The sequence below is a fragment of the Bufo bufo genome, chromosome 11 (genome assembly GCF_905171765.1).
Source record: "Bufo bufo chromosome 11, aBufBuf1.1, whole genome shotgun sequence".
NCBI lineage: Eukaryota > Metazoa > Chordata > Amphibia > Anura > Bufonidae > Bufo > Bufo bufo.
Window position 1 is genome coordinate 38,968,623 of NC_053399.1, and position 24,613 is coordinate 38,993,235.

General features: G+C 42.6%; 1 protein-coding gene across 2 annotated transcripts in view; it reads right to left on the reverse strand.

The window, feature by feature from the left end:
• Positions 1 to 24,613, reverse strand: part of RGS6 (regulator of G protein signaling 6) — a 436,918-nt gene that overhangs the window by 110,790 nt on the left and 301,515 nt on the right. For both annotated transcript variants that reach the window (XM_040412145.1, XM_040412143.1), the window contains exon 4: positions 17,441 to 17,491. In XM_040412145.1, the coding sequence (XP_040268079.1) occupies positions 17,441 to 17,491 (51 nt within the window). The remainder of the gene's footprint in view (positions 1 to 17,440; positions 17,492 to 24,613) is intronic.

Consider the following 24,613-nt stretch of genomic DNA (forward strand, 5'->3'; position numbering starts at 1 on the left):
GATCCCGAGTCTGAGAGCCTAGATGACCAGATCGTCCGTCTGGAGGAAAAACTGCGGGAGTTACGCCGAATCGCCACCGCCAGAATCCGGACGCCACCTAGGAAGGAAGAGGTCCGCCTTCAGTACTCGGACATTGCTGGGTCAGAGGTAAGGGTACCTGTCCCTATCCGCCGGCCACCTACTGCTACTGCGGCTGCGTTGAGGCCCCCAAGGAGGCCCTCTCACACTGTGACTTGCTGCGCAGAGCCAGTTATCCCAGAGCCCACCGGACCGCTTGCGGCGGCGGTACCCAGGCCAGTGCAGCAGCCCACGATTGTTATGCCTGCACCGGTGCGGTCAGCAACTGTAATCACCCCTAGGCCTATGGGGCCAATACCTATTAGGGGTCCCTTTATGCTGAAGCTGCCCCCCAATACTGTGTTGTGGGCACATCCGCCTGTGGAAGCTTATTACAGGCCTCATCTGCAAGCAGAGCCAGGGAGCACCACTGAGATGCCAAGTGAATATGACATGCCCCTGTGAATTGGCCTGCTAGGCCATTGATTTATTTGATTTGTTTCATCAAGGGACCTCATTGCTGAGAATTCAACCCTTCCAGGACAGGAGTCCTTTGTTTTGGTCCTTTGTTGCTGCTGCCAGTTACCCACGGCTCAGTGGTATGGTCACCCACTGAAATACCAATTGCTGCAAAGCCATCTTGTTTACAGGACCTCCTGCCTGCTTCTACAATATTTCACCAAGTTGTGCCTATTTTTATGTTGCACCTTTAACCCTTTTAACCCCCTTTTTAGGTTGATTAAGGGTATTGCAGCACTTATTTTTTTATATATGCCAATGGAATAATGTGGGCTATTTTTATGTGCTGTCATTTTATTGTGCAACCTAAGTCTAAGGAAACATGCCCGGAGATAGACTCAAATGCACATGAGCCTCTGAGATCTTGCTATTTAAAAGAAATGTGCCCAGAGATGGACTCCACTGGATGCGAGCCTCTGTGATCTTATACCTCTGTCCTTGCTTGGTAGGTGGCTATACTTGTCACTTTCACTGAATAAGAAAAGAACCTGGGTACGGACTCATGTTTGTTCTTTGAGCCTCCAAGAACTTTTAATTGTTTTACCTTTTTCTACTGTTCTATTATGGACAATTTGCTTGTTAAAGAGAACGACGCCCCTTTTCACCGAACTTGCTCCTAAGCCAGTGGAACTGCCTGATGTATACATATAATGTATTTTGCAAATGTAGATGTATTTTTCCTGCTTTGCCTATTTTCTCTTTTCCAGGTGCAGTATCCAGCTGGGCAGGGCCCCTTCATGTTGCGCCGAGGACGGGCAAAGTCATAGCGTGGGGGTATGTAGTGTCCCACTAGGTAGGCGTGGGCACTACACAAGAGTCAATTGGGTGACGTGTTACTTCTACTCACAAGGGACAGTGATATTATATTTAACTATGCATTTAATGTATTTTGCTGTGTGTTTTTACATGCAATGTTTCCCTTGTGTTGTGCATAAGCAGGCCTATTAGGGTGTAGTTAGGCATCCTAGACGCTAGAGGGAGATAGGGAGCCCCTAGTATAAATGTTCAGGCCCAGACAGGGAGGAGTTAGTTCAGAGTCAGGAGTCTGTGGAGACAGAAGTGAGAAGGCACCAGCCAGAGATATGCTGAGGGCCTCCTCCTGACATGCAGCTTGATAGCCCTGGCTGCTAGCTATGACCAGGAGGCTAGTGAAGAACCCTAACCTGCCTGTAGTCCAAGTGAGCCTCAGTTAGCTCAGAAGACACCCCAGTAGAAGGGCAGGACCACCTGGGAGAAACCTGCAGTTACCCTCAAGCCAAACAGAAACAGTGCTACCAGCCAAGATAAGTAAACTAATGGGCAGAGGAACTATAAAGTAAGAGCAAGAATCAATACGGGAGGAAGATATATTTACCAAGGATTTAAGCCAGCATTTAGGCATCCGGGCCTTGGGATAGAAACCAGACAGGAGTTCTAAAGAACAGTGTACACTATTTCTGAGGAGAAGGTACAACCTGATTCTGAGTGTGTTGTTGATTACCCTCTGAGTATCTTGCATGATTAATACCTGCCATCTTGTGAAATAAGCCTGCTTGTGAAGCACTTGATATAAGGGACTGCATTAACATCTTGATGTACAAAGTTGGACTGTTTAAGTAAAGCAACGTTTGGTTCACTATACCACCTGTGTACCTCACTTATTACCACTGGAAATCGGTGTGCCACCGTTACAGGCACTGGCGTCACGAATCCTAAAAGGGACCTTGCTTCAGGCACTCTAAACACCTGCAACATCCAGGGCACCTCACATAACATCAGGCCAGGTCTCTACATACAGAGTGTGCCCCAGAGGAACTCGTGTCTACCTCTCCTTCACTGCCGCATGCCTGCCCAGGGTTCTCTTCAAATAGTGAGTAACCCTCGATTGCCCATAACTGTGACCTCACTTCGCTATACCCTGCAGGACTAGCGTGCTGCAACAGTGCAGTCCAGTGCACATCGTGTCTAATGTATGCAGTCCTGGAACAGCCGTTTGAGGGTGCATCTTTGTTTAAAATGTGAGCAATTTGCCCATTTGGAATCGCACATCAGGTATCTAACCGAGTTTCAACACTGAGAGGCATTAACAATTTGGAAAACAGTTTGCTGCTCACTGAGCAAGCACTCTATGGGGTAGATGTGGGGGAGGGTGGTAGCGAGGAGGCTGAGGAAAGTGATGTAGCTAGCTGGATAACAGTTAGAAAGTTGGGTAGAGGGAAGAGTGCCAGGGAGGCTAGCCCTGATCTGACACACCCCAACAAGTTTGCACGGTTCGGCAGATGAGGGGGATGAGAGTTCAGAGAGAGCACTGCTGCAGCCGGACACTTCCTGCAGCCAGTCAGGGGAATGTATGCTCCAGTAAGCAGGGGAGCAGGAGAGAAGGGCAGGCCAGGCAGGCGCTGGTAGTGGGAGACTCAATTATTAGGGGTACAGATAGGGCAATTTGTCACAAGGACTGAGATCGTCGAACGGTGTGTTGTCTTCCTGGCGCTCGAGTTCGACACATTGCGGATCGGGTTGACAGATTACTGGGAGGGGCTGGAGAAGATCCAGTGGTCATGGTCCATATCGGAACCAATGACAAAGTTAGAGGTAGGTGGAGCGTCCTTAAAAATGATTAGGGCAAGGACCTCAAAGGTAGCATTTTCCGAAATACTACCTGTACCTCGAGCCACACAAGAAAGGCTGCGGGAGATTAGGAAAGTTAACAAGTGGCTCAAGAACTGGTGTAGGAAGGAGGGGTTTGGGTTCCTGGAGAACTGGGCCGACTTCTCCATCGGCTACAGGCTCTATCGTAGGGATGGGCTGCACCTCAATGGGGAAGGGGCATCTGTGTTGGGGGAGAAGATGGCTAGAAGGTTGGAGGAGTGTTTAAACTAGGGACTGGGGGAGGGTAATTAGATTATAGGATGGTAAGATAGTGCAGATAAAGACCAGGGGCAAGGTAGTGAGACTGGGGAGGAATGGAAGGAGGGACTAGAACAGTTCAAAAGGAAAGGTGTAGGGTAAAAAATATACATAAACCTCTTAAATGTATGTACAGTATACTAATGCCAGAAGCCTGACAAAAAAAACTGGGGAACTGGAATTAGTGATGTGTGAGGAGGACTATGACATAGTGGGAATAACTGAGATATGGCTGGATGATAGCTATGACTGGTCAGTTAATGTACAGGGTTACAGTCTGTTTAGGAAGGATCGCCAAAACTGGAGAGGGGGAGGGGTCTGCCTTTATGTAAATTCCTTTCTAAAGCCCACAGTCCGAGAAGATATAAGTGAGGGACATGAACATGTGGAGTCACTGTGGGTAGAAATACATGGAGGCAAAAACAATAATAAATTACTAATAGGAGTTTATTATAAACCACCTAATATACCTAATATACCAGAGTCCACAGAAAATCTACTAATAAACGAGATAGATAAGGAGGCAAATCATAATGAGGTTGTTATTATGGAGGACTTCAACTACCCAGATATAGACTGGGAAACTGAAACTTGTACATCTCATAAAGGAAACAATTACCTTTCCCAACTGGTTCAGGACCCGACTAGAGGGACGGCCATAATGGACTTAGTATTAACCAATAGACCTGACAGAACAACAGATGTGCAGGTTGGGGGACACCTGGGAAAATAGTGACTATAAAGTAATAACCTTCCAATTGTCATTCAAAAGAGTGTTTCTTCAGGGAGGAACAAAAATACCAAACTTCAAAAAAGCTAAATTTAGCCAACTAAGAGAGGCCATAGGACTAACTAACTGGGACAAAGTCCTCAAAAATAAAAATACAGCCACAAAACTGGATATTTTTTAAAGCCTCCTAGAAACCAATGTGGATAAATAGAACTATAAAGAAAGCAAGAAATGACAAAAAGAAAGCATTTCTATCACTAAAACAGGAAGGTAGCGAGGAAGCACTGAAAAACTATAAGGAAAATAATAGAATACGTAAAAAACAAATAAAAGCGGCCAAACTAGAGACCGAGAGATTAATTGCCAAAGAGAGCAAAACGAACCCTAAAATGTTCTTCAATTATATAAATGGTAAAAAGTATAAATCTGAAGGTGTCGGCCCTTTACTGTCACGACGGGGAGTGGGGGAACCTACCATCGCGCAGTGCTCTGGCTACCAGGCCGCAATGCAGGGAAAAGGGAGCTGGTCACCTTCTAACGCTTCCCTCAACAGGCCCTAGTCTCCTAACTGTATGAGCCCCCTTCAGTGGTAAGAGGACTCATACCTACGTGCCTAGAGATCTAGGAATCCCTGCATTGCCCTACAGATGATGACAGTGCAGAGAATACCGATGCATCCACGACATGGATGACAGGCGTCTCCAGAGGCCCAGTAGCTGACAGGATGCAAGACTATGGGTGAAACAGTACGGCAGGTAAGTCACACAGCAACATAACAATGCTATCAACACTTACCTGCCACAGCCGAGATGGATGGAGGTTCCAGGCTGGGAAACCCACAGTCTTGCCTTCGCTTAAACCCCTCCGGGAAAGCAAGCCCCTTCCGGGGCAATCACACCACCATGCGAACCTCCAAACAGGGACCACACCAAAACTACATACACCAGGTGGGGGAGGAATAACAGAAACACACCGGAGGGGACAAACGGACACAGCAAAGGAAACAGAATCACAAATAAAGGTGGCTCACACAGACATCAAACATACAGCCAGGGAGCAAAGCTCCAACACAGGCTGACAAGCAAACTCTGACCTCAGGCTCCAACACACCAACATATAAGGAGGCCAGAGGTCACACCCACCACACCACTAATCATTAACCCTGTGTAAACCAAAATGGGGAAATACCACAACCAAGGAAAAATGCCTCACATGCAAACCACGTAGCCAACGGGAACCGCATGTGCAGACACAGAGTCATGACCTTACCAAGGGTCATGACATTTACAGAGTAAGAAGAGAGTTGCAGAGAGCGATGAGGAGAAAGTAAAGCTATTAAATATTTTTTTCTCCACTGTATTCACTGAAGAAAATAAACTGTCAGATAAAATGCAGACTAAAAGTAAATTCCCCATTAAAAGTGACCTGTCTGACCCAGGAAGAAGTACAGCGGAGTCTTAAATAGATTAAAATAGACAAATCGCCAGGACCAGATGGCATACACCACCGTATCCTAAGATAATTAAGTAATGTCATAGCCAGACCCCTATTTCTGATATTTAAGGACTCTATACTGACAGGGAGTGTTCCACTGGATTGGCGCATAGCAAATGTGGTGCCAATATTCAAAAGAGGTCCGAAAACAGAGCCCGGAAACTATAGGCCAGTAAGTTTAACATCCGTTGTGGTAAACTGTTTAAAGGTTTACTAAGAGATGCTATATTGGAGCACCTCAATAAAAATAAGCAAATAACGCCATATCAGCATGGCATCATGAGGGATCGGTCATGGCAAACTAATTTAATCTGTTTCTATGAGGAGGTAAGTTCTAGACTTGACAGCGACGAATCAATGGATGTCGTATACTGTATCTGGACTTCTTCAAAGCATTTGACACTGTACCGCATAAAAGGTTAGTATATTAAATGAGAATGCTTGGACTGGGAGAAAATGTCTGCATGTGGGTAAGTAACTGGCTCAGTAATAGAAAACAGAGGGTGATTATCAATGGTAAACATTCAGATTGGGTCACTGTCACTAGTGGAGTACCTCAGGGGTCAGTACAGGGCCCTATCCTCTACAATATATTTATTAATGATCTTGTAGAAGGCTTGCACAGTAAAATATAAATTTTTGCAGATGACATTGTGTAAAGTAATTGACACGGAAGAGGACAGTATACTGCTACAGAGGGATCTGGATAGATTGGAGGTTTGGGCAGAGAAGTGGCAGATGAGGTTTAACACTGACAAATGTAAGGTTATGCACATGGGAAGGAATAATGCAATTCACCCGTACATACTAAATGGTAAAACACTGGGTAACACTGACATGGAAAAGGACCTAGGAATTTTAGTGAACAGCAAACTAAGCTGTAAAAACCAGTGTCAGGCAGCTGTTGCCAAGGCCAATAAGATAATGGGTTGCATCAAAAGGGGCATAGATGCCCGTGATGAGAACATAGTCCTACCACTTTACAAATCACTAGTCAGACCACACATGGAGTACTGTGTACAGTTCTGGTCTCCTGTAAACAAGGCAGACATAGTAGAGCTGGAGAGGTTTCAGAGAAGGACAACTAAAGTAATAACTGGAATTAGGGAACTACAAAACCCTGAAAGATTACCAAAATTAGGGTTATTCAATATATCAGGGGACAGTACAAAGATCTCTCCCATCATCTATTTATCCCCAGGACTGTGACAGTGACGAGGCGACATCCTCTGTGTCTGGAGGAAAGAAGGTTTGTACACAAACATAGAAGAGGATTCTTTACGGTAAGAGCAGTGAGACTATGGAACTCTCTGCCTGAGGAAGTGGTGATGGTGAGTTCACTGAAAGAATTCAAGAGGGGCCTGGATGTATTTCTGGAGTGTAATAATATTACAGGCTATAGCTACTAGAGAGGGGTCGTTGATCCAGGGAGTTATTCTCATTGCCTGATTGGAGTCGGGAAGGAATTTAAGTGGGGAAAATTGGCTTCTACCTCACAGTTTTTTTTTGCCTTCCTCTGGATCAACTTGCAGGATAACAGGCTGAACTGGATGGACAAATGTCTTTTTTTAGCCTTATATACTATGTTACTATGTTTTCTACAGTAGAGGAGCTGTCACTGTAAGAGGTATGTGGCACTGTATTTTCCTCTATTTTTGTAGCACTGTATGTAATGTTTTCCAAGTATGTTTTTAACAGTCGGGCTGGAGGGTAGGTGTAAGTATGAGAATTTGGCATGGGGGGGAGGGGTGGCATTTCAAGATTTGCCTCAAGCAGCCGAAAAGCTAGGTGCACCCCTGCCCCTTGCCACAAAGCACTGAAGGAAGGGGCACCCAAGTTTAACTCTTGCACCAGGGCACATGAGCCTTTAACTATGCCCCTGCATGTCTTATTACAGATATTGCTTATCAGAAACAATACCCCACAATACAATGCTGTATGGTAAAGGTAGAGTACAATTGTCAAAAAAGTACAGAAATAAAATGTGATATTATACTGACAGGCTTTACTACAATAAAACAATCGGTATGTTATTTGCCAAATTTGATGAATCTGGTATCTATAACATACAAATTGTTGGCACCCTCACCGTGCTCCCTAAATGTATGGCTGGTATGGCTCAGACAGTGTACACGTTTCTGATGTACAAGATATGATTGGCGCCTGTTTTTTTTGACCAATTAGACCTCAAAGCCAGAAAACTGATAGACATAAAGAAAACATTTTAAAAAAAAGTCCACATGCTTCATTAATATTGTACACATGCCTGTCAGTGACATCTTGTAAATGTGCTCCACAATTCTTTCTGTGGAAAAATAACCACTCTGTGCATTTTATGCTGCTTCAAGGTCCCCTTCATAAACCTTTGAGTGACTGTCAAAAATATGACAAGCTTTTTAGAGCCACCTGAACTGAGATAAATGAAGGGAATAACACTTCAAAGATCAGCCCCGTAGTGTATTTTTAGAATCATCTAGCAGTGTATGACGTCCGAAAGAAACGCGTTTCAGTGAATTTCAAAAGACCTATGTGACAAGATATGTGACACTGCAAAATCCTATTCAGAGGAATGTGTATATATATATATATATATATATATAGTCGTGATCCGTACATATGGGCAGGGTCAGCAATAAAATGTCACAGGCTTCCAAGAGTTAAAAAGTCCAAATATACTTTATTGTACATCCAAAATAATAGACGAGCAGCCAAAGTTATGCAGTCACTTTGGGTAAAGTAACGAAACTACCTGCCCATGTGGGTGCTAACTAAACATATGTACTTTTCGCACCTTGACACTTTCACCAAACACAGAGAGATAAGGCTTCACACAGCCAGTAGGTCATGCAGCTTCCAGGCTCTGACACAGTATGAGCATTTTAGCCCTGTATTTATTCCCCTAGTAATGAGTCCAGCAGCTAAACCTAGGTTTTCCTTAGACTAGAGGAAAGTAATGTACTGGAGTGGGGCAGGGAATGCTAAGTCCTACTACCAACACCTACCTGCCATTCCATAAAAATCCAGCCCATAATAGAATTTGAAAAAAGTGCCTCAACAAACGACACTTTGCTGAAGCAACGCAGCTTTCCGGATTCTTTCACCTCACCCATCTAAGCATTCTGGGTGAGATCTAGATCCCCTCCAGTACTTTACCAGCCAGCGTGTTACTATATATTTTTACATACAGTGTGTATATATATATATATATATATATATATATTTATTTATTTATTTTACTTATTTTCTAGAACATAAAATTTGGTTTAAAAACCAAGTATGAACAAACACCAACACCTTTGCTGGATAACAATAGATAGCTGGTTATCAAAGACCTAGTAAGATAGAACATAAAAACTGTGAAGATATTTTTAACATTGCAATTTTTCACAGAAAAATGTGTAAAATAATTACAGCAGCTGCTGAAGAGTGCACACAGCTGTACATCCTGCTGTCCTCAGGGACAGTTCAACTCATCTAGTGCTTGAGGGAACCACTGCTTGATATAGTCAATCAAGATGACTATTCTTTCCTGAAATGTTGGGGTTCCCTGAGGAGTGATGCTTGTTGCACCAGATAATTTTCTCTTTATATGCATCAAATTCTGTCTTTATTGATGAAGTTTCATTTCAGCTCAATCAGCCACTTTCTGTCTAATGCATGACAGATGCTGCTGGTCTGTTAGTAGTGCATCAAACCATCTCTTTCTCATAACCTGTATGAAATTACTCATCCATCAACCTAGAATTAATATCCTAGTTTTTCAAAGGCAAAGGTATATACACTGCTCAAAAAAATAAAGGGAACACTTAAAGAACACAATGTAACTCCAAGTCAATCACACTTCTGTGAAATCAAACTGTCCACTTAGGAAGCAACACTGAGTGACAATCAATTTCACATGCTGTTGTGCAAATGGGATAGACAACAGGTGGAAATTATAGGCAATTAGCAAGACACCCCCAATAAAGGAGTGGTTCTGCAGGTGGTGACCACAGACCACTTCTCAGTTCCTATGCTTCCTGGCTGATGTTTTGGTCACTTTTGAATGCTGGCGGTGCTTTCACTCTAGTGGTAGCATGAGACGGAGTCTACAATCCACACAAGTGGCTCAGGTAGTGCAGCTTATCCAGGATGGCACATCAATGCGAGCTGTGGCAAGAAGGTTTGCGGTGTCTGTCAGCGTAGTGTCCAGAGCATGGAGGCGCTGCCAGGAGACAAGCCAGTACATCAGGAGACGTGGAGGAGGCCGTAGGAGGGCAACAACCCAGCAGCAGGACCGCTACCTCCGCCTTTGTGCAAGGAGGAACAGGAGGAGCACTGCCAGAGCCCTGCAAAATTACCTCCAGCAGGCCACAAATGTGCATGTGTCTGCTCAAACGGTCAGAAACAGACTCCATGAAGGCGATATGAGGGCCCGACGTCCACAGGTGGGGGTTGTGCTTACAGCCCAACACCGTGCAGGACGTTTGGCATTTTCCAGAGAACACCAATATTGGCAAATTCGCCACTGGCGCCCTGTGCTCTTCACAGATGAAAGCAGGTTCACACTGAGCACATGTGACAGACGTGACAGAGTCTTGAGATGCCGTGGAGAATGTTCTGCTGCCTGCAACATCCTCCAGCATGACCGGTTTGGCATTGGTCAGTAATGGTGTGCGGTGGCATTTCTTTGGAGGGCCTCACAGCCCTCCATGTGCTCGCCAGAGGTAGCCTGACTGCCATTAGGTACCGAGATGAGATCCTCAGACCCCTTGTGAGACCATATGCTGGTGCGGTTGGCCCTGGGTTCCTCCTAATGCAAGACAATGCTAGACCTCATGTGGCTGGAGTGTGTCAGCAGTTCCTGCAAGACGAAGGCATTGATGCTATGGACTGGCCCGCCTGTTCCCCAGACCTGAATCCAATTGAGCACATCTGGGACATCATGTCTCACTCTATCCACCAACAGACTGTCCAGGAGTTGGCAGATGCTTTAGTCCAGGTCTGGGAAGAGATCCCTCAGGAGACCGTCCGCCACCTCATCAGGAGCATGCACAGGCGTTGTAGGGAGGTCATACAGGCACGTGGAGGCCACACACACTACTGAGCCTCATTTTGACTTGTTTTAAGGACATTACATCAAAGTTGGATCAGCATGTAGTGTGTTTTTCCACTTTAATTTTGAGGGTGACTCCAAATCCAGACCTCCACGGGTTGAAAAATTTGATTTCCATTTTTTAATTTTTGTGTGATTTTCTTGTCAGCACATTCAACTATGTAAAGAACAAAGTATTTCAGAAGAATATTTAATTAATTCAGATCTAGGATGTGTTATTTTTGTGTTCCCTTTATTTTTTTGAGCAGTGTATATATATATATATATATATATATATATATACACACACACATATATATATATATATATATATATATATATATATATATATATATACACTGCCTGTCAAAAAAAATAAAAAGTCGCCACCTGGATTTAACTAAGCAAATAGTTATGAGCCTCCTATTGGATAATTACTGCATGGGCGATTATCTTTCAGCTGGCAACAAGTTATTTAACCCCAACTGGTGCAATGAGTTGCTTCTCATTTTTTAAACAACCATGTCGAAAGACACATCTTGTGATCATGGAAAATATGTTAGTCTGTTTGAGAAGGGTCAAATCATTAGCATGCATCAAGCAGAGAAAACATCTAAGGAGACTGCAGAAACTACTAAAATTGGGTTAAGAACTGTCCAACGCATTATTAAAAACTGGAAGGATAGTGGGGACCCATCGTATTCGAGGAAGAAATGAAGCGGGAAAAAAATCCTGAATGATCGTGATCGGCGATCACTTAAACGTTTAGTGAAATCAAATCGAAAAAAAACCACAGTAGAACTCAGGGCTATGTTTAATAGTGAAAGTAGGAGCATTTCCACACGCACAATGCGAAGGGAACTCAAGGGATTGGGACTGAACAGATGTGTAGCCGTAAGAAAACCACTAATCAGTGAGGCAAACCAGAAAAAAGGCTTCAATTTGCTAGGGAGCATAAAGATTGGACTCTGGAGCAATGGAAGAAGGTGATGTGGTCTGATGAGTCCAGATTTACCCTGTTCCAGAGTGATGGGCGCATCAGGGTAAGAAGAGAGGCAGATGAAGTGATGCATCCATCATGCCTAGTGCCTACTGTACAAGCCTGTGGGGGAAGTGCTATGATCTGGGGTTGCTGCAGTTGGTCAGGTCTAGGTTCAGCAACAGTATGTGCTCCAAGAATGAGGTCAGCTTACTACCTGAACATACTGAATGACCAAGTTATTCCATCAATGGATTTTTTCTTCCCTGATGGCACGGGCATATTTCAAGATGACAATGCCAGGATTCATCGGGCTTAAATTGTGAAAGAGTGGTTCAGGGAACATGAGACATCATTTTCACACATGGATTGGCCACCACAGAGTCCAGACCTTAACCCCATTGAGAATCTTTGGGATGTGCTGGAGAAGGCTTTGTGCAGCGGTCAGACTCTACCATCATCAATGCAAGAGCTTGAAAAAAGTGAAAAAAGTATGCAACACTGGATGGAAATAAATCTTGTGACATTGCAGAGGCTTATCGAAACAATGTCACAGCGAATGCGTGCCGTAATCAAAGCTAAAGGCAGTCCAACGAAATATTAGAGTGTGTGAGTGTGACCTTTTTTTTTGGGTGGCGACTTTTTTTTTGGACAGGCAGTGTATATATATATATATATATATATATATATATATATATATATTAGAGATACATATATAATAGAGATGAGCAAAGTTTATCAAAGTTTGCCAAGGAATGTAATTCGTCACGAATCACTATAAATCAGGTATATACCCAGGCCAATTTGCTTTAGGGTATGGCCACACGGTGCTAGCAGGTTGAGGCCATGCTGCTGTGAAGAACCATGCGGCCAATTACCCTGCAGCAGCCTTTTATTTAATGATGAAGACCGTACTGTATAGTCGGTCTTCATTGTTAATGGCCGGACGGCACCTTTAATGCTCCTTTAAACAGGGTATGTTGCTGCTATGGGGTTTGGCTGGACTTCTCCAACCTCAGCGATCTCCTGCCCTACAGTTGGGAGCCCTTCTTCTGCCATCTGCTTTTCCTCTATTTCCACATCATCTAATATTGACAAGACTATGTCATCAGGAACATCCAACTCCTCCTTTCTCTGCATCTTGCTGACTTTTCCAGAAAGCACGACCAGCAAAAGATGAGGATGGTCTTCATTAAGACCTGGACCCCCTAATGTATGCAGACTGGATGGTATTGATTTAAATGCTGGGCACTGGAATAATAAAGGCTTCCATCTTATTGGTATTGAATTTTTCTGTTAATCATTTTCAGCAACACTGTCCCTAGACATGAGTGCTTGCCATATCTCTCCCTATGCGCAGCTCACAGGACAATGCCGGAGACAGTCTGTTTAGAAAGGATCGTCAAAACCGAAGAAGGGGAGGGGTTTGCCTTTATGTAAAGTCCTGTCTAAAGCCCACACTCGGGGAATATATAAGTGAGGGACATGAACATGTGGAGTCACTGTGGGTAGAAATAAATGGAGGTAAAAACAATAATAAATTACTAATAGGAGTTTATTATAAACCACCTAATATACCAGAGTCCACAGAAAATCTACTAAACGAGATAGACGAGGCGGCAAATCATAATGAGGTGGTTATTATGGGGGACTTCAACTACCCAGATATAGACTGGGAAACGGAAACTTGTATATCTCATAAAGGAAACAGGTTCTTGGCAATAACCAAAGACAATTACCTCTCCCAACTGGTTCAGGACCCGACTAGAGGGACGGCCATACTGGACTTAGTATTAACCAATAGACCTGACAGAACAACAGACGTGCAGGTTGGGGGACACCTGGGAAATAGTGACCATAAAGTAATAACCTTCCAATTATCATTCAAAAGAGCGTTTCTACCGGGAGGAACAAAAATACCAAACTTCAAAAAAGCTAAATTTAGCCAACTAAGAGAGGCCATAGGACTAACTGGGACAAAGTCCTCAAAAATAAAAATACAGCCACAAAATGGGATATCTTTAAAAACATCCTAAAATCTCATTGTGAGAGGTACATACCGTATGGGAATAAAAGGTTAAGGAACAAAAAGAAACCAATGTGGATAAACAGAACTGTAAAGAAAGCAATAAATGACAAAAAGAAAGCATATAAATCACTAAAACAGGAGGGTAGCACGGAAGCACTGAAAAACTATAAGGAAAAAAATAGAACATGTAAAAAACAAATAAAAGCGGCCAAACTAGAAACCGAGAGATTAATTGCCAAAGAGAGTAAAACTAACCCTAAAATGTTCTTCAATTATATAAATGTTAAAAAGTATAAATCTGAAGGTGTCGGCCCTTTAAAGAGTATTGAGGGGGGAGTCGCAGAGAGCGACGAGGAGAAAGCAAAGCTGTTAAATATTATTTTTCTCCAATGTATTCACTGAGGAAAATAAACTGTCAGATGACATGCAGAATGTAAAAATTAATTCCCCATTAAAAGTGTCCTGTCTGACCCAGGAAGAAGTACATCAGCGACTTAAAAAGATTAAAATAGACAAATCGCCAGGACCGGATGGCATACACCCCCGTATCCTAAGGGAATTAAGTAATGTCATAGCCAGACCCTTATTTCTGATATTTGCGGACTCTATACTGACAGGGAATGTCCCACAGGATTGGCGCATGGCAAATGTGGTGCCAATATTCAAAAAGGGTCCAAAAACGGAGCCTGGAAACTATAGGCCGGTAAGTTTAACATCTGTTGTGGGTAAACTGTTTGAAGGTTTTCTGAGAGATGCTATCTTAGAGCATCTCAACGGAAATAAGCAAATAACGCCATATCAGCATGACTTCGTGAGGGATCGGTCATGCCAAACTAATTTAATCAGTTTCTATGAGGAGGTAAGTTCTAGACTTGACAGCGGCGAATCAATGGATGTCGTATATCTGGACTTCTCCAAAGCATTTGACACTGTACCACATAAAAGGTTAGTATATAAAATGAGAATGCTCGGACTGGGAGAAAACGTCTGTAAGTGGGTAAGTAACTGGCTGAGTGATAGAAAACAGAGGGTGGTTATTAACGGTACACACTCAGATTGGGTCACTGTCACTAGTGGGGTACCTCAGGGGTCAGTATTGGGCCCTATTCTCTTCAATATATTTATTAATGATCTTGTAGAAGGCTTGCATAGTAAAGTATAAATTTTCGCAGATGACACTAAACTGTGTAAAGTAATTTACACTGAAGAGGACAGTATACTGCTACAGAGGGATCTGGATAGATTGGAGGCTTGGGCAGAGAAGTGGCAGATGAGGTTTAACACTGACAAATGTAAGGTTATGCACATGGGAAGGAATAATGCAAGTCACCCGTACATACTAAATGGTAAAACACTCGGTAACACTGACATGGAAAAGGATCTAGGAATTTTAATAAACAGCAAATTAAGCTGCAAAAACCAGTGTCAGGCAGCTGCTGCCAAGGCCAATAAGATAATGGGTTGCATTAGAAGGGGCATAGATGCCCGTGATAAGAACATAGTCCTACCACTTTACAAATCGCTAGTCAGACCACACATGGAGTACTGTGTACAGTTCTGGGCTCCTGTAAACAAGGCAGACATAGCAGAGCTGGAGAGGGTCCAGAGGAGGGAAACTAAAGTAATAAATGGAATAGGGGGACTACAGTACCCTGAAAGATTATCAAAATTAGGGTTATTCACTTTAGAAAAAAGACGACTGAGTGGAGATCTAATTAATATGTACAAATATATCAGGGGTCAGTACAGAGATCTATCCCATCATCTATTTATCCCCAGGACTGTGACTGTGACGAGGGGACAACCTCTGCGTCTGGAGGGAAGAAGGTTTGTACACAAACATAGAAAAGGATTCTTTACGGTAAGAGCAGTGAGACTATGGAACTCTCTGCCTGAGGAGGTGGTGATGGTGAGTTCACTAAAAGAGTTCAAGAGGGGCCTGGATGTATTTCTGGAGTGTAATAATATTACAGGGTATAGATACTAGAGAGGGGTGGTTGATCCAGGGAGTTATTCTGATTGCCTGATTGGAGTCGGGAATTTTTTTTTAAATTCCCCTAAAGTGGGGAGAATTGGCTTCTACCTCACAGGGTTTTTTTTTTTTGCCTTCCTCTGGATCAACTTGCAGGATGACAGGCCGAACTGGATGGACAGATGTCTTTTTTTGGCCTTATGTACTATGTTACTATGTTACTGTTCAGGATGAGGGGTTAATAGGTATGTGATATCACAGGGGACGGCTATCTGCGGATTTCGCTGGCTGCATGGCACTATGGGTGATCTTGCGTTCCCCGGCTTGTCTCCTCTACACTTAGTTTTGCTTTGTAACACATGCAGCCGCCGTTTGGGGAAAACCTGATTCATTATCACAAAGTGTGAGGAAATTCAGATTTATTGTGAATCAAAGTTTTCCTAAACTGCGGACCAAATTCTGCCGTGAAAGCTTCACTCAACCCTAATATATATATATATATATATAAATATATAAATATATACACACATATAGTATATTTCTGCTTTAATGTGTCTATGAACGTTCATTTAAAAAGGAGTATAACATACGGTACATACTCTAAAACATTAAATAAATGACACATATACAATAATGTATATATGATAACATAGAACACAGTGTAAAATAATAATACAGAAAGGAAATCAAGCAAACATCTATATATACAGTTGCAAGAAAAAGTATGTGAACCCTTTGGAATGATATGGATTTCTGCACAAATTGGTCATAAAATGTGATCTGATCTTCAACTAAGTCACAACAATAGACAATCACAATCTGCTTAAACTAATAACACACAAAGAATTAAATGTTACCATGTATTGAACACACCATGTAAACATAAACAGTGCAGGTGGAAAAAGTATGTGAACCCTTGGATTTAATAACTGGTTGAACCTCCTTTGGCAGCAATAACTTCACCCAAACGTTTCCTGTAGTTGCAGATCAGACGTGCACAACGGTCAGGAGTAATTCTTGACCATTCCTCTTTACAGAACTGTTTCAATTCAGCAATATTCTTGGGATGTCTGGTGTGAATCGCTTTCTTGAGGTCATGCCACAGCATCTCAATCGGGTTGAGGTCAGGACTCTGACTGGGCAACTCCAGAAGGCATATTTTCTTCTGTTTAAGCCATTCTGTTGTTGATTTACTTCTATGCTTTGGGTCGTTGTCCTGTTGCAACACCCATCTTCTGTTAAGCTTCAGCTGGTGGACAGATGGCCTTGAAGAGGACCTTTCACTAGTTTAAAAACTAAAAACTAACTATATCAGTGGGCAGAGCGGCGCCCAGGGGTCCCCCTGCACTTACTAGTATGTCTGGGCGCCACTCCGTTCGCCCGGTATAGGCTCCGGTGTCTGCAGCTCCCTCTGTTGTACTGGGCAGAGTTTTTGTATTAGGGTTGTCCCTTGCTGCAGCGCTGGCCAATCGTAGCGCACAGCTCATGCACTATGGGGGGGGTCAGTGTTAAGGGGTGGGGGACTGTGGAGTTCACTGTTAAAGAGGCGGGGTGCTGTGGAGGTCACTGTTATGGGGGATACTGTCGATATCTTTTAACGACACACACAAACATTAAATGAAATAGATTAAATATACCCGTGCGAAGTCGGGTCCTTCTGCTAGTATAAAATAAAATGCATGGTATAAAAAGATCTGTACCTGGGTCTTCAATGATGAGGTTCTTAATGAGCCACTGGACAATGTCAGCTCCTAAAAGAAGAACACGGGGTATTGTTATAAATGAACATAAGATTTGAATTAAAACTATTGTAAAATTACCACAGTATATTACAACACTTCATATATGTCTGCCCCAAAAACAGATAACTGCACCCATTAAATGCCTCTGCTCACTTTTAAGGTTTATGTACAAAAGTGTACTGTACCGCTGCTCCATAGAGAGTTTCAATAAGTTATCTATAGACCTAATGTACCTCTGTTACTTCCAAGGAAGAATACCACCCTAATATGGAGCATCACTGAGTATCATGTGGTGGCTCATGAAGTTGCTGTGGCATAAGGCTTATAGATTTCAACCGCAATCACCAAGTGTCTATTCTACGCAAACTTTTCATGCTTGAATCCATTCATTGTATATCACTAAAGCAATAAATGCCTCGTATTACCCAATTAGATTAACACATAAGGGTAGAGTTATCAAAACTGGTTGCAAAGAAAAACTGGCTTAGTTGCCCATTCCAACCAATCATAATCCACCTTTCATTTTACAGAGCTCCTTGGGAAAATTTAAAGAGGAATCTGATTGGTTGTTATGGGCAATTAAGCCAGTTTTTATAAGTCTACCCCATGCTTGTAACATGAACATTTCCGTCTTCCGAGCAGTTAAAACACTGCTGTCACACACTGTCTATGAAACACTGTATTGCCCTTTCAGTGCCATGCAAAGGAACATTGTATATGCGAAAAAGTGCTTTGTGACTAATTCTGCTTCATTAAAATGTAGATTGCATCAATCGATAAAAAATATTACGCTGAGTGGAGTTTCATTATTTTTTCCTATAACTATTAAACGCCACATTTTACAATGTAGTCAACAACTGACTAATCAAATCCATATTTTAAAGTCTAATTGTTGCTTGAATATATTTTTATATTGTGTAGGGACTGATTTTATTTATTCTTGTAATATACGTCCTTAAGGAACTGAGTATTTTTTTTTTTTACTAGAAAACTAAATGTAAAATGCCTATCTGACTTGATACCAGCGCTGATCGCTGCTGCTCTACTAATTACTATCCCTGAGCTTCTACCCTATTTCTGAAGCGTCCCTGAAGTATACAAGAACACAGTACACTTACTGTCAGCGTTTTCCTCTTCCTTCACTTAAAGGGTTGTCTCAGATCAGACATAGGGGACATATAGCTAGGATATGCCCCCAATGTTTGATAAATGCGGGTCCCAGCACCTATCTCTACAACGGAGCCCGCAAAGTGAAGGAGGGAATTTCCATTCGCTCCATAGAAGTGAATGGAGTGGTGGCTGTTCTTGCCCGCTACACTTCCCATTCATTTCAATGGGACTGCCGAAAATAGCAGAGCTCGCTACTCGGCTTTTTTTGGTGCCCCCATAGGAATGAATCGAGGGTGGCTGCTCATGTGCAATGCACCCTCCTTCAATTTGCTGGCTCCATTTTAAAGATAGGTGCTCCTCCCACCATTGGGACCCGCACCGATCAGACATTGGAGGCATGTCCTAGCGATATGCCTCCAATGTCTGAGGTGAGACAACCCCTTTAACTATCAGAGAAGTGCAGGGTACACAAAAAGCTGCCTGTGATCAGTGATGATGGCAAGTCAGTCAAGGAAACATAAAAATAGCATAGAAGCATAGAGATAGTACCCTAATTAGCAGAGCTGCCAGCAATCAGCAATGGCAGCAATTCATATAGGCAGGGCAAGTCACACATGGGTATAGAGGCAGGGGCTGGGGTTCAGAGAAAAGAAGCAGGCTGAAAAATCTGCCTCTGCATTTACACATAGCTGTCTTCAGCGTTCAGTTTTTGTTTTGTTTTTTGTAATTTTTGGTAGTAAGATTTGGTTATCTTTATCTACCTTTGACATTTTTTGAAAATCTGATGTAGTTAAAGGTCAAATCTATGTTGAAATATAGAAAATTTTGAAGGGTTCACAAACTTTCAACCACCACCGTATAGAAATGTGGTATCTCTGTAACCGTACTGACCCGGAGAATGACGGCGACAGGTCAGTTTTACCGCATAGGGAATACCACGAAAACGAAACCCATAAAATTGTGGTGGAATTTCATATCTTTTTCCAGTTCCACCCCATTTGAAAATGTTCTCCATTGTACGCAATATAAAATGGTGGCAAAAAAAAAAATCCTTCATATTAGCTGAACGGAAAAATAAAAAAGTTTATGGCTCTGGGAAGTAAAAAAATTGACCCTTCCCCCCCCCCAAAAAAAAAAAAGTTGTTTAGTTATAAAGGGGTTAAAGAGTTTAAAAAAAAAAAAATTAAAACAACTTTACTATGGTCATTTTGAAAAATGAAGCTCCTGTTGGGCATTGAGATAATTTCCTGAGTTTTTGCTTTTCAAGCTTGAAACAAAAGTGATTGATTTTACCCAGAAATGTGAAGGAAACTGTTTATGCCAACTTTCCTCACTGTCTGTGTTCCCCTACATATCTAATTATTTTAATTGCAACTCCAGAGGAATCTTCTTTGCACTTCTTTTCCTAAAGGCTAAGAGGGCAGAACAGTCCGGGAATGGGCAAACATTCCAACTCTCAGGAGCTTATAGTTCGCCAGTCTGATAGCATTGTCTTCAAAACCCCCCTTTCACTAATACAATATGAAACTCCACACTGCAATTGTAGAACTAGTTAAATATCAATTTCTTTATATTTCTCATGCATGCTCTTTAGCTGCAGGAACACTCAAATTATATTACTCAGGGCTGTTACTAAAAATGAAGAATAAGAAAGAGTGGTTGACGGTATGTAGGAAAATATGCCATTATCCACAGTAGCATAAAATTTAATTTACTTATTTGCCTAAGCTTAATTCACTCTAAATGCATTGCGATGTTATGTAATTGTCCCAATTCATAATATATGAATTTTCCATCTTCATCTCCTCTCTCTGTATTGTTTGTTGCTAAGAATATCCCTTTTATATGGCTGCCAGGGACAGTACAATAAGGGTTCAATCAAAGCAAGGCCCAGCAGGTTCCTTCCTCTTTCGCTATAAAGTCTTGTGGGAGCCAGGAAGTAGTAGCTGAAAGATTTCTATTTAGAAAGGTAAAGTAGAAGATCTTTCAGGTCAACAGATGCAACTGTAGAACTGCAGAATACTGAAGGGTCACATTAACATAGTAAAATAACATTATGTAAAACAGTTTGATGTAAGGCACAAAGTTTTGTTTTGCACCACAATTTGAGCTGCAACAAGTTTTAAACTACTTTTAATTACTTAACCAAAATCTTAAAGTGAATAATAATAATAAAAAAATGATCTGATTTTGGCTGCATTGCTGACTGCAAGATGCAGCCAAAGATAGGACATGTTCTATCTTTTATGGCGTGACCGTATGGACTCGGCAGCACTTCCATGAGCTTCCGGGTCCTTCCGGTCACACTGCAAAAGACAGAACATGTCCTATCTTTGGCTGCATCTTGCAGATCGCGGACTCACTCATGACAATGGGTCTGCACTGCAATGCAGTGTGCGCATGGCCATGTTTTGCATATCTGCGGTTTGTGGTCCACAAAATGGCCAAGCGAATACACCCTTATTAGATTATGTTGAGCCATATAGCCATGGATACTGTACTAGTATCATTGCCTGTGTCTGTGCTGTTAGGTTGATAGTTTTTCCTGCGCAGATTTTTATGCAGAAAATCCACAGCATAAGGGCTCATGCATACGGCCATTTATCGGCCGTTCCGTGCATTGGGGACCCCAATGTACAGGCAACGTCTGTGCAGATTCCGCAGACAGATCCAGACCCATTCAACTTGAGTGCCTCCGTTCTGCGTGAATGGGTCCACATCTGTGATGCGGGATGCACACGGTCGGTGTCCGGGCAAAGGCCGCGTGCATTAGCCCTAATAAAGTACCAGAAAAGACAAATACAAATCTGCTCCCATAAAGCATTTTAAATGTAATCAATATTTAAGAAAACCAAAACTGGTCATTTTAAAAGAAAGGCAATTCAGTGATAAAATTCATTTTCAAAGAAAAATGCCTCTTTCTCCACTTATCAGGCTCTTCCTTCCCCCTGCCGTCTGCACTCACCCTCACTTCACTGATAAAATCTGTATTCTGAGAGGTAGGCACAGTTTTTAAATATAGTGTCGCCTTCAATAACATAAAGGCTCATGCATGAGGCCGTAGTTTGCGTCTGCATCTGATCTGCATTTTTTGTGGATTGGATGTGGACCCATTGAACTCAATGAATGTGTGTGCAGTCCGCATCCGTAAATCCGTTCTGCAGCCCAGTAAAAAATAGAACATGTCCTATTCTTGTCCATGTTGCAGACAAGAATATAACTTTTCTCTACATGGAGAAAAAAGGCAGCATGCTCACAGCCTGGATCTGTGTTTTTTGGATCGGCAAATTGCGGACTGCAAAACACAGTCATGTGCATGAGGCCTAAATCGTAGGTTATCTTAAAATTAATAAAGACAGAAAGGTGTCAGGTCCTCTTTCAGTTAATAAATTCAATTTAAAACACAATTTTACAATGTATATACAAACATCTACAGCTAATGATAAATAACGGTGGGTGGGGTCTCTTGAATTAAAGGGGTATTACCATTTGCACATTTATAGCATAGCATTTATAGGCTATAAATGTCCAATAAGAGTGGATCACAGAGGTGGGAACTGCACCTATCTCAATAACGGGACTCCGTCACACTGCAGTGAATGAAGAGCAGGCCTCATATGCACAGCTCTCTGCTATGGGACTTCTGAAAATAGCCAAGTGCAATTGTTGTGGGTAGGTTGGACAGCTTGGCTGCACATTAGAGTATCAGTAAGATTAGCGAACATTTATCTAATGCAGATGGTCAGTTACAGACAAGGTGTGATGCAACATTATTAGGCCTCCTGCACACGACTGTAGGTGTCCTGTTGCCAAATTGCGGACCGACCGCATATGCGGATCCGCAATACACGGGCACCGTTCCGTGTGCATTCCGCATCACGGATGTGGACCCATTGACTTGAATGGGTCCGCAAATCCGGAGGTACGGAACGGAAGCACAGAACGGAACCGTACGGAAGCACTACAGAGTGCTTCTGTGGGGTTTCGTCCAGTACTTTCTTTCCGCAAAAAGATAGAACATGTCCTATCTTTTTGCGGAACAGACGGATCGCGGACCCATTAAAGTCTGGAACAGCATGCTTTCAGCTTGTTCCCTGTAGCACTTCCTTAAGGGCCAGGGAGCATCACTTCCTGTGATTTATGGGTTAGCACATGTGACCGTGCTGATCAATCCTAGCCCTCCTGCACCTATTAAAGTGGTTCAGCCCCCTTCTCAGGTGCCTGAGCATCAAGGTCCTTGTGTCCTGCAAAGTTTGCTGTCATCTCTGCTTGTGTTCCTGTTTAACTGACCCATTCTTGTGTTTCTGGAGTCCGCTACCTGTTTGATCCGTCCTGCTTTTCCTCGACTCTCCTGTTGCCGTCCCAGGTTGCCTGACCTGTACTTGTGCCGCCTGCCCTGACCCAGGCTTGTTTGACTTTGCCTCTGCCTCATCCTTCGGTCCTGCACTGTCGCTCCTGGTTTCGACTCAGCGTGCTGTCTACATCTGTACCTCTGATACCTACCCCTGGTCCAGCTGCCTCGTGTGCCAAGCCTCCTTAAAAGGTAGAGACTTGGTGTTCCCCTTGGGAAAGTCTATCCCCACAAATCAGGGGTACTGCGAAGAACAAGGGGTTTGTTTAGACAACGTCTTTAGAGGAGGTCGGACTGTCATTTTATGAGCATAGTGAACACCATAAAAACAAAACCCAAAAACCATGGCGGAATTGTTTTTTTTATTTACATTTTACTCCACAAAGACTCCCCCCATCTTTTCCCAATACAATACAACTTGTCCCACAGAAAATAACCTCTCATATGACTATGTGAACCTAATTTTTTACGGCGGGGAGGGAAAATGAAAAAAAATAAATTTGCCTGGTCTTTAAGGAGTTACGTCTGCATTCATTCAACAACAGTAAGAAGTGTGTTACTGCATCTCCGATGCCTGGTAGTAAGGCATTAAAAGATGCATGATTTCAAGTGTTAGCTGTCTCAGTATCGGCGAATATATTTAAAACATTTTTTTGGACACTTACTACAGATTGCCTATGAATGGCCTACAGGTGGAGCTGTTGCTCACTATCCGCTGAGCAAATACAGTGCAGAGCACAGGTGCTTCCAGGGATTCAGTGCAAGACTAAATATTATGTTACAGGAAGCACTGTCAGCATTTAACACTGACTTATTGATCTTAATCCTTATCCTTGTTAGCACTGTGAAGCTGCAGATGGACAGGACTTTTAAATGGTTGGTAATATATTTTCTTATCCATTAACAAGCAGGTAGTGTAAATGGAGACATGGGCAGGTACTACGTCTGTCCGTTTTATTATTATGCAGTGCAGTGTTATTCTAATGTGCAACATGGATTCATTTCACATGGTATAAAATTTGCTTTCGAAGCTTTATGAGGCAAGCTGGGTGTTCTATATTAGTCAGCTAGGACATACAAATAAAATAAAAAATTACAAAATAAATATATTTGCATAATTGGTCATTTTAAATGTAAAAATTCAGGCCCAGGTAGTCCTTGGAGAGACAGATTTATAATGATTTAATTGATTGAAGATAATCTAGCAGAGCAATTGGACTAATGAATGGGGAGATCTCTGGATCCATGTGAGGTACAGGGCTGGTTCTAGCTTTGTTAGAAAGAGATTGTCATTATTATATAATATTGGATTTTCATTTATTGCATCAATCATAGCATAACCGCTTTAACACATGACCACATACATGCACGTGATTAGCATTAAGCCGATGCTCACTCTATACATTGGCGATGATGTCAAACCTGCATCTATGACGTTAGGCAGAGGGGGGGGGGGGCGGGCTCCCTCTGCCTGCCAATTTTAGCCCCCACTGCGAAATCAAGGGGCTCTGATCAGTTGCCACAACAGCCTGAGGCCTTGAGTTAAATTTACGATCTGGCCTGAGTGACGCTGTAGGAAGAAGGAGGTGATGACACAAAGCAACAAAGTGGAGTGCGGCCAAATTAAGATGAGGGGCTGCGCACATTAAACCTAATACACATATTTCATC